This window comes from Pongo abelii, chromosome 5 (genome assembly GCF_028885655.2).
Source record: "Pongo abelii isolate AG06213 chromosome 5, NHGRI_mPonAbe1-v2.0_pri, whole genome shotgun sequence".
Classification (NCBI taxonomy): domain Eukaryota; kingdom Metazoa; phylum Chordata; class Mammalia; order Primates; family Hominidae; genus Pongo; species Pongo abelii.
This window is the reverse complement of record NC_071990.2, coordinates 83,060,474-83,071,650: the sequence shown is the minus strand read 5'-3', so window position 1 is coordinate 83,071,650 and position 11,177 is coordinate 83,060,474. Positions and strand designations below refer to the sequence as shown.

The window sequence follows — 11,177 nt, the reverse complement described above, 5'->3', positions numbered from 1 at the left end:
CTGTATTCCAGAGTTTTTATTTTTCTTTTCCAAAGAAATATCACCATTAAATTTCCAAAATACTTCCTATTATATAATAGACTCATAAGATTTGTTATGAAAAAATCATTTTGAAAACATTAAATGTTTTTGGGGGTTAAAACATGGTAATTTTTAACAAACTGAAAGTAAAATCTAGAGCAAACTGAAGCATTCACTCAAAGCAACAACAATAAAACAAATAAATTCACCAAAGCAATTGCCTTTTTTTATTAGACATGGGGATTTCAAAGGCCTCAAGGTAGGCAATTAGTAATGCCATCATCTGGTAAAAAGAGCACCAGAAGGGGAATCTAGAACCCTAGGATTTTGTCCTGGTTGTCACTGTATAACATAATAAGTCACAATTACCAGTTACTTCATTTGTGGAATGGAAAGCTGAGCTTGACACTTCTAAGAGCGCTTCCAATTTTGAACTACTAAGAATTTGTATTCTTAGTAGTTCTTGTCAAAATTATATAAATCATATATTAAACATTTTTTTAATTCTAGATTTTTTTAACCCATGACAAAGAGCTGCTAAAATGTTCTAAGATAAAACAAAATAAAATGAGCCTGCCTTTTTGAAACAAAAGTCTCTAAGAGTAACAATGGGAAAATAACTGTACAAAACATCCTCAAGAAGATGTTTTTCGTCATCTAAAAGGTGACAGGATCACCTGGACAATGTTGAATGTATTTTCTTAAACTAATTATTTCTAGTGCAGCACTGCAGTATTGGTGAAAGATCTTAAAAATACAATATCAAGGTAATTTTCATATATTATCTAGAAATATAAATTCCTCCCTTTCCTCTCCTTTACTGTTAAAAATGCTTGCACAAGTATAAAAGTGAAACCAGAATTTCATCTAATAAATGACTGTCTTCACTTTACGGTGCTGCTCTGAAAGCTGGATGACTGGATTTGGGAGCAGGAGGAAGCACATGCAAAATTGTTTTTAACCTTGCAAATCTCATGTCTCCTTTAGTGTAGTCTTGGGAGAAAAACTAAAATGATATGAAAGAGTCACAATCTAGAGTTGCAAAGCCTCTAAGGTCCTCAACAAGGTAAGCCCTGTTTTAGAACATCAGGTAAAAGGAAAAGAGTAAAACAGAATTCCTAAGCAAACAATCTCAGTTCATCTGGACCTTCTTTTTTACAGCCACTTTAATTAAAAAGACAAAAGACAAAGATATTTCTAATTAAATACTGAGATGAGCATAATCCACACTTACTGCCAATCAAGATATTTCTAAAGGATTTATTATTTGTGATTTGCTCATTTATTTCAACCAGCCTTCCCCCCCAGCTCCTACTCTTTTTCCTTTAAAAAATCCTATTCATTTAAAAAATCCTATTCAATGTGCTTCAGTCTCCTTATTTTGTTAGAAAAATCTATCAGCTCCTGTACAAATTTGCCTTGTATGTTACCATTGAATCACACTCATAGCAGTCAAACTGCCATTACAAAAACAAATGCTGCAAACTGAATGGTTACAATCAAAGGGGGCAGTTATAATTCAGGGCCAAATAGCTGTATTATCCTAAAATTTTTGCTACTTTAAATACAAATTTATGGGATAGTTGAATAGCTTTTTAAATTAAGGGATTTATCAAGTCCTTGAATTTCTAAGTATTTTTTCTAACTTTCTTCAAATGAAACTTGTAAAGGATAAATGGTGTTTTATGTTGAAAATTTTACGTTCAGTAATAAAGAGTATTACCAACTAAAATAAAATTTTAAAAATGGATACTTGCAGGTTTCTAGAGTCAACAATGCATTAATAGTAAGAATAGTATTTAAAACAGACGTCTTATTTTTAAATAAAGTGATACTTTTATTTTTCCCATATTCCCTTACACTTATTGAATTTATATAGCCTCTATCTTCCAAGGAACTTAGAATGTTTTATAGGCTTATAGACTTAAGAATATTAGGGCTGCAAAACATTAATTAGTTGTCAAATAATAACAATTTTTTATCTTAAGAATAAGGTGTTCTTTCTTTTTATTGACTTTTTATTTCCATATTTTGGAGAACAGGAAGGAGTGATGTGATGGAAAACAAAGCAGTGGCAATTGGAAAGTCCATCCAAGAGAATAAGTAGGGGGATGAAAAAGAAGCAATAAATTATAACTTCAAAGAAGCCATCTACCTAACAGGGAAAACTTGGCTTCACTTTATCAGATTCATCATTGCTTCAAAGAGTTGATGAGAAAAGCTAGACTAATGAATCTGCTGCTTTCCTGGTTCTTAGATAAAGCTCCACTTTAAACTGTTAGATTATCATGTGATGAAGAAACAATTCTTCTCAATAGAGACTCTGTCAATATTATAATTTGTTTCCTACAATATCAGAAGACTTACTAAGTCCATCAACAGTTTACTAAGATAGTGGTCACTATTTTTGACAGATTAGTATCTCTTGTTCTTACCAAATAATGGCAACCAGACAGTTTAGGAATTTCTGATGAACACTTAAACTGTTTGATGGAATTTTAAGTGCCAAATATTTAGCTTTTTCTGAGGTAATTATAGGATCTGAAATATAACCCTTAAATAATAAACACTATATTTCACAAAACAAGCCTGATGGAATTTAAGGAATTACAGCTTCGTATTCTGACTATATATTCTAACCTATAAAAAGGAAGATTTACTTATTTTTAGCCCTACTTTGAAAATTTCTGAATTTAATTCAAAGAAGGAATCAGCAAAGATTTCTAGAACCTAAAATACTATCTGATCCTATTTTATTCATAAAAATATGAAAATGTAGATTTTATTTCAAACATAAAGCACTGAAGGACATAACCAGTTCAAAGGAAAAGCAGGCCCTAAGACTTACTGATGCAAGTTTACCTAATACTTTCAGTTAAGCAATAATGGCTACATTTAAATCACTTGATGAAAGAGCCTGAAGATTGATTAATGGAATTTCCTTTTCAGCTTAAATGGCAGATAATAAACTGAAAAAATAACAAAAGCCTTGTATATTATGGATGTATCAATTAATGATTGCCTGTATTTACACCTAAATGTGATTTATTCTTCACAAAGGTGTATATACTTACATTATGAACAGCTTAGCTAAAATCAAAATATCCTCAAATTCTTAAACACTGAACTGAAGATAAGAACCTATAAATACTTGAGACACGTGTTTACAGATGTAGACATTTATCTGTGGTTATTTCCTCAAGTTCATATTCAACCATGTCAACTTTTTAAACATATTAGCTGGGTCTCTGATAAACTAAAGACCATTTATGTTCCACTTTAAATGTTTTTTTGAAAATATCCTCAAGAAAATCTAAGTTTCAATTTACATTATGACATTGAGAAATATTTTTTAAATTTATATTTTATCTTTTATTTCAGAATATTGTCAAGACATTTTATCTTCATATTTATTTGCATTACATTTGTTTCAAATTCTGCTCTAAAAATCCACAGAACAATTTCAAACAGAGTTTTATTAGGTAAATACTATTTTTCTAGACCAACAATAACTTCATTAGCCTTGAAAAAGCCCCAAACTGGGAACTGTTTATTGTACAGAACGGTTAGCTTTTACCAACTTCATTATGCTCTTACAAAACTGTTTCATAAATAGCATTAACTTTGGGACCATACAGTCATATGAATACTCAAACTCTCCATTTAAATAAATACTAAAAGGATCCACCATTTCGAAACGATCTCCCAAGTCTGTTTATATTAGACATTGCTACAGTTTGATTCTCAGCTATGTTAAGTAATAATTATCATCGGAACCAAGACCATTGAATACCCCTGCCCTTCATCCTTTTTTCAAAGCAAACTTGCACACACTGTAATTCTTTTAAGAATCTTTATTTTTTTTTTTTTAACAATTCAGTCGGTTGAATCTGGATGCAGTTTATTTAAAAAAAATCAGTACATTTTCATATAAACTGCAATCAAAAAAGTAATTTACTTTGTCAAAGAAGTTACGAAGTTGCAAGTTATTTTTTGTAATATGCAGAACAGTAAAATGTAAGCATGCTCTTGGATGCAGGTGCTCCTGTGTACTATGGAGTTATTTTGAAGAGCCTGCTAACGTCTGCAGGCAGTTTATAGGATGCAATTATTTTCTCCACAACTTAGGTACATGAGAATAAAACTGATATTTATGAATAAAGTATTTTTCTCGAAAAAGTTGAGGCAGCTTTTGTTGAATGCTATCTGTGTGGGTACACTTGCTACACCTTGAACTGTACTAAGACAGAGACAGACAGCAAGAAGTCCATGTTCATGCTGAAACCTGAAAAATCCCTCCATACGTGTTGAGGAGTTCCAAGAAAAATAAGAGGGTAAAACACTATATACAATTGTTCATCGTCTTACATTAACAGAACACACCAAGAAACTTTACATAACAAGGAAGCAAATCCCCTTCACTGCGTTTAGTCAAAGTCCGTTGTGTCTATAGTGGAGGATAAAAGTGGAGCAAGCCTAGTAGGGATAAAGCTTAAGTCTACACCTCATGCAGAGTTGTTCTTGGTCTGTCCTCTTAATATTTCTCAGACATCCGAGTTAGAACTGAGGTTTGTTAATCTGGGGTCCGCATTGATTTCATATCTGTAATGATACCCTTCCATGTGATCCCTGCAGGCATCTCTGATGTTATGCATCCACTTTTTTATCCCCTTGCGGTTCAAATACAAAACCAGGAGGAAAATAGCGCCTATCAGGGCCAAAACAATACCCAGGAAGACATAAGAGGTTTGCAGGGATGGGGGAAGAATCGGGTCACAGTCCAGGTCAGCACTGTTGAGTTCCAAGAGGACCCGATTCCTCATTTTTTCCGGATATGCACAGGTGAGCCGGTCTTTGCCCTGCACTACCTCTGTTTCCTTGAGCCAGGTCACCATGTCTACCATGTGGCAGTCGCAGACCCAGGGATTGTTGTCCAGGAAGACCCTAATGTGGGGTAGACCTTGCAACTCAGCCACGGTGCCATTGTGAAGGACCTTGAGGGCATTGTCCTCCAGGTGGAGGCTTTCTAGATGTGTCAGGTTGCGGAAGGACACGTAGGTCAGGCTCACTAGCGAATTGTTACTTAAGTCCAGGTGCCTGAGGCTGGGCAGTTGGGCCAGCACATCCCGCGGCAGGTAAAGGAAGTGGTTGCTGGCCAGCTCCAAGCGGTGGAGCCCCTGCAGTGCACGGCCGGCCAGCAGGGCCGCCACCACCATGCCCTCGAAGCTCCGGTTCTGCCGCTCATCTTCAGGGGGCACGATGTGGTTCAGGATCAGTTCCACAAGGGGACTGGGGGCCGAGACACTGGCATTGCTGCCAGAGAAAGCGAAGGGGCTGAGGTCGGCCAGTGGGTTGTGGCTGAGGTCGAGCTGGCGCAGGCTGGGCAGATGCTCGAAGGCGCCCGCGCGCACCTCGTCCAGGCGGCTGCCGCTGAGGTTGAGCGCGGCCAGCTCCGCCAGCGGCGGCCGGCGGGCGAAGGCGCCGGCAGGGAGCACGGCCAGCTGGTTGCCGGTAAGGAAGAGGTTGCGCACGTAGAGGGGCAGGTCCGTGGGCACCTCGGTCAGGTTGCGGTTAACGCACTTGACTGTGCGCGCCGCCTCGGAGCACTCGCACAGCGCGGGGCACTGGTCGGGCAGCGGGAGCTGGGCGGACACGGCGGAAGCCAGGAACGGCGCCGAGGAGGAGAAGGAGGATGCCGAGGAGGTGGGAGAAGACGAGGAGACCCAGCCCAGGAGGACCAGCGCCAGTCGCGCCAGCCGCAGCCGCCCGTCCCCGGCGGCGGGGCCCCGGGAGCACCCCCCAGGCATCGCGGCTCGCGTTTCCCCGGAGCTGGGCTGGGACGGCGCCCGCTCCGAAGGCTCGGGTGGCTGGGCCTGGAGGGCGCGAGCCGGCGGAAGCGTCTGGAAAAAAAACTTTCCTCTCGTGGAAGCGAGGGAGTGGCGCCGCAGCCGGAACTTGGCTAACCCCCTCGCCACCGGGCGCTTCCCTCCGGGGCCGATTCCCCCGCCCCTTCCCTCCAGAAAGTACGCACGGCGGGTCGGGACGCTCGGCTCCGCGCTCCTGCTCCCGCTCCTCTTCCTGCCGCCGCCCCGGTGGCACCTCTTCGCCTCTTGTTGGCGCCCCTCGCTGGAGCCTCTGAGGGACCTGGGACAAGCAGGAGAGAGGCGTGAGCAGCGGTGGCTGCCGCGGCTTCCGGAGTGCAAAAACCAGCCTTTTCGAGTCTAGTCGTCTCCACTCTGTCCCAGAGACCTCCCTCCGAAAGCCCGCCCCGGCCTCGCCTCCCCAACCCCTCCGGTCACTCTTACTCCGGAGGGGGACGCGCATCCGACACCCAGAGCGCAAAGTCTTCCTTCTCCCCTGGCCCACACTAAATAAACCGGACCGGCCTCCCGCCCTTCACCTTTCCCGAGGAGACTCATCTCCCTCGTCTAACTTCTCGCTTAATCCCCAATTCTTTCCCTACCAAACTTCTCCCTCTCCCGGTTCCTTCCCGCACCGCCTCGGCGGAAGGTCGGCCTCCGGCTGTCTCCGCCCCCGCCCGGACCTCTCCACCCGGTCCCGGTTAGGATGCGAGGGAAGTTTCAGGTTACAGGACTTTTTGATGTCTTTTTGTACCTTCTCGCATTAGCAGGAAGTGGAGCTACAACTGTCGCCCCCCAGCCCGCGCCCTGCCAGCCCCTCGGATCCCAAAGGGGTTCAAGTCATCTCCAAAGAGGAGGGGAGAGTCTGGGAACAAAGCAGCAGTAGGACTCGGGGTACAGTGGCAACCCGAACCAACGCTACTCTCCACCCGAGGATGGGGAGAGGCCCCAACGACGCCTCCTGGGTCTCTCCCAGGCCGCGGGCTCCCACTGCTCACCTCCGCGTCCGCCGCCTCCAGAACCAACTCTGAGTTCCACCAGAGTAGCGACGACTTCCCGGCTCCGCGCTGCGGGCGCCGACTCTCTTCGCACCCCAGCCCCGGCCCAACCTCCCAACCTCCGCAGCTGGGAAAAACCAACCCGGGGGGCGGGGGAGGGCCAGGACTGTCGGGGAGACTCCCGCCGCGCGGTCAACCTCGGCAGCCGTAGGTAGGGGGATTTAAGAAGAGAGACTAGGGGAGCTGGGCTGCGCGCCTCCTCCTGGTGGAAATTAACGAGGAATGTGCCGCAAAAGGTGAGGGAACCCCTTTCTCTCCCCCCTCCCCGACATCCTTGGGTGGTTCCTCATTTTGCATACTGTATTTACCTAGGACAAGAGCAAAACCGCTGGTGAATCTCATGGAATTCACCCTGATTCAGGCACCTTTGGCAGTGACGAGATAGATTTAGGCATGACAGAGCAGCGCGAAGCAGCAGCAGAAAGAAATGAGCTGAAAATCTACCGCGGCAGCAGCAAAGGCACAGCAGGTTGTATGGAAGCTTCAGAAGCTCTCCCCATCAAAGTGGTACCTGAGGCCGCAAGCTTCAGATTTAGGTGTAATTAATGCCTTCCCGCCTGTCCCTCCCCGCCCCCTCACTTCTTGGGTAGTGATGGAACTTGTGAAGAGAGCGCGCCAACTTTAAGAGAGAGAGAGAGAAAGAAAAAAAGGATTAGTGGAGAGGAGATTCATTCCTGATTCATTAGCTTTTCTCTTACCAAAATTAAAAGCAGATGGAAGAGAAAGGCAGCCAAAGGCATCCCAGAAACAAAAGGCAAATAGCAAAGACTTGAGTCACCCGGAAAGCAGACCCGCCCCCCTCCCCAGATGTAGCGCGGTGTGTCAAGTCACTTCTGTGGAGAAAGCTCCAAGGGTGGGGAGTGGGGATTGCAGGAACTGACTTGGGAGAGAAGTTTGGTTTCCACGTCGATTGTCCCAGGGGGCATCTGGCAGATGGTGATGGAGAGGATGGGGTTGGGGAGAGGGACAAATTGAATGGTTGGTTACCGGAAGGATCTGTTATTATACCAGACAGGTTTTGGGTTCTGAAAGCCCTATCGTTGCTCTCTGTAACTCCATATCCCCTTTGTCCCAATTAAATATTTTCCCGGAAGGGATAAGAAGGTTCTGGTTATTCCAGGCTTCTTCATTTTAGAGAGAAAATGGCAATTAGGGAAAACATGGTTCGGAAATTTAAGACCTGGTCGTATTAAAAAAGATCAAATAAGGATCCTAAGGCTTGTGCCTGGGACATGTGCCTTTAGTGTGAAGAAAGACCCCAACTCTCGAATGGATGCCTGATTACTTTTACAGAAAGAGTTAGTCTGCAAAGCCGACAGCAAAAATGGCTCAGACAAAAGCTGAGAACACTGGAAACTGCAGAGATTTGTGCACAAAAGCTGGTTTCATTAATTTGCATCTTCAGCACGTTTATCTACATCTCTTTTCTTATTTTTAAAAGTGTTTTGCAACATGAATGTAAAACACTTTGAAAAAGAATCTCTAAAGCTGTAGTCATGTTCTGTATCCGGATTGTGGTGGTGGTTACATAAACCTATACAACGTGTTATAACTCATAGAACTTTGTAAACCAAAAGAGTCAATTTTACTGTATGATAAGTTTAAAAATAAAATTAATTACTCATTGGAAAAAACCTGTAATAATGCTCTGGCATGATATTAACTCTGGTCCTGATCTGAAGACCAACTGCTTTGTTAGAAGAGTGAGATACATTTTAGAATTTAGAAGCATAATATATATTCTCATCTGATTTTCAAGACAACTCAGAGGCAAGATAAATATTGTTAGTATTATTGCTTGTTGCTATTATTGTTGTTGTTCTGTTGTACAAATGAAAAAACTGGGGCTTTAAGTTAGCTTGACTGTCTTCCACTTGCCAAGCACTGTGCTGATCACAGATATTATCTCATTGACTCTTCACATCGGTACTCAAGTTAGGTCCTCTCACTCCAGTTTTACAGACAAGAAAATTGACGCAAAAATAAATTACATAACTTGTTCAAATGAGTGATGGAGGTGGGAACCAGGCCCAGATTTGCCTGCCTCCCATATAGTACATCCCACATTCTGCCTCTAGGCAAGATTAAGGAGTTTGTGCAAAGTTCTACTCTGTTCCACTTAGGCAGAACGTAAACCTCACCTCTTGTTCCCTTTTTACTTCTTCTGCCTTCACCTTCCTGCAGCTGGCAATTGCTTATGGCTGCTGAATAGGGACCCAGAAATTTAGGGTCATTTCTAGCTCTGACACTTGCCTGCTGTGTCTCTTCTATAATAGGACCACTGATGAAATTTGAAGATATTTCCATGAAAATTGAGATAAATATGTCACGTACTTAGCAAAATCACCTGTTTTGATTGTTCTTTCCTAAATTACCCCCCTCATTTATTGTAATCCACTATATCTCTGTAACTATGTTAGTAATAGGAATACAAGGATAAATAATTTAAAGTCTCTCTAAGGTAGAGTTGCCAGGTTTAACAAATAAAGATACAGGACACTCAGTTAAACTTTAATTTCAGATAAACAATGAATACCTTTTAAGTGTGTCCCATGCAATATTTGGGAAATGCACCCAAAATTTTGTTGCTTATAGTTGAAATTCAACTTTAGTTGAGTATCCTGTATTTGATCTGGCAATACAGCAGTTGATAATCTGGTAAAAGAAAGAGACACAGAAGCAAAAGCTCTCAATGCAGAATTGAGTACGGTTTGGTGTGTGTATCTTTCCAGTCAATGCCCTCTCTCTTTGTAAATATTTCAATTCTGTTTCTGCTATTTTTTATGTGAATGGGATCATAGTATATGAATTATTCACATTTTTTCTTTTTTAAAAACAACCATCTATCTTTCTGTATGCATACATATAGGTATGCTTCTCCTTTTTTAAAGACTGAAATATTTCAAACTGTAGATTGTTGTACCACAATTTATTTAACAGCCTTATTGAAAGACATTTAGATCAGTAACTACTTTTTAAAGAAGTTTCCTTCAAGTGAGAAAAGCTTACTAGGATCAGTTCTATTTTGATTGTCTTAAGCATTTAATTATCCCAAATTATCATACTTACTTTACTCCTGACAGCTTGAAAATTTTTTGTGCATGATGCTATTTACATTCTCTGAGGCAGGGCAGAGGATTGCAGAGCACATTTTTCCCAATTTATTCTTCTATTCCAAAGTGAAATAAAGGAAGGATCTGAGTGTCCCGACAGATAAGAACCAATTTAGTGTATTTCAAGAGGTCACTTTGTAGCCTCCAGGAAACGTTTCTACACTATCATTTATTTAGAAGATTGTTTCTACAGGGACCATTTTTCTTCTAATGACCCAAAGGAAAGTCATTAGTAAATTATTGAAATATTGCTTCTAAATCCTGATTAGGCAAGGAATAAATAGGTATAAAAAGAATGGTGAGTGGTTATAACCACCCTTGTGGTAACTAGCAGAGAGAAGCCGCATGGTCCAGCATGGACAAACACCAAGATTATTTAAGACTAGTTCATTTTGATCTCTGTCTCAAATTACCAAAGGAATTGAATACATGTGAACACTGTCAAATCTGAAAAGTAACTAAAACAAAGTCAAGTGTTGGTGAACAACAAGCACATATGTCAAAAAACCATGAACCAACACTTATAACTAAAACCATCAACTTGAGGGTCAATTTGACCAAAAAAAAAAAAAAACCAGAAATTATACATGTATATATGTATATTCATGAAGAAATAATTTTTTTAAATTGTCAGTGATTAAAAAGAAAACTTCAAGTCACTTTAGAAGGAATGGGCTTCTTTTCTGAGATGTGTAAACTAAAGTAAAATATAAACTAGGGAATGGGTCAAAAGGGATGTATTTGTCTCATCAGTCAGTACAATAAGTGCTGCGGCTAGTAAAAGAAAAATATAGCCCTCTATATCTGTGGGTTCTATATCCCTGGATTCAACCAAACCACAGATAGAAAATAATCAAAAGAAAATAAATGGGTGGTTACAGCTGAACCAAACATGTACAGACTTTTTAAAAAATTATCATTATTTCCTAAGCAATACAGCAGGGCGCGGTGGCTCATGCCTGTAATCCCAGGACTCTGGGAGGCCGAGGTGGGCAAATCACTTGAGATCAGGAGTTTGAGACCAGCCTAACCAACATGGTGAAACCCTGTCTGTACTAAAAATACAAAAGTTAACCAGGTGTGGTGGCACACACCTGTAATCCCAGCTACTGGGGAGGCTAAGG

General features: G+C 41.5%; 1 protein-coding gene across 3 annotated transcripts; it reads right to left on the bottom strand.

The window, feature by feature from the left end:
* Positions 1-3,860: 3,860 nt before the first annotated feature.
* On the bottom strand, positions 3,861-7,142 carry TPBG (trophoblast glycoprotein). 3 transcript variants are annotated; one of them, XM_009242033.4, is made up of 2 exons: positions 6,881-7,142; positions 3,861-6,165 (listed from the first exon to the last, which is right to left on the bottom strand). In XM_009242033.4, exon 2 carries the CDS (start codon positions 5,826-5,828, stop codon positions 4,566-4,568), a length of 1,263 nt encoding a protein of 420 aa, XP_009240308.3. In that variant the 5' UTR covers positions 5,829-6,165; positions 6,881-7,142; the 3' UTR covers positions 3,861-4,565. The 3 variants fall into 3 exon arrangements, with proteins under 3 accessions (XP_009240308.3, XP_009240310.3, XP_009240309.3); XM_009242035.4 differs by lacking the exon at positions 6,881-7,142 and adding an exon at positions 6,485-6,570; XM_009242034.4 differs by lacking the exon at positions 6,881-7,142 and adding an exon at positions 6,422-6,516.
* Between the last annotated feature and the right edge of the window lie 4,035 nt (positions 7,143-11,177).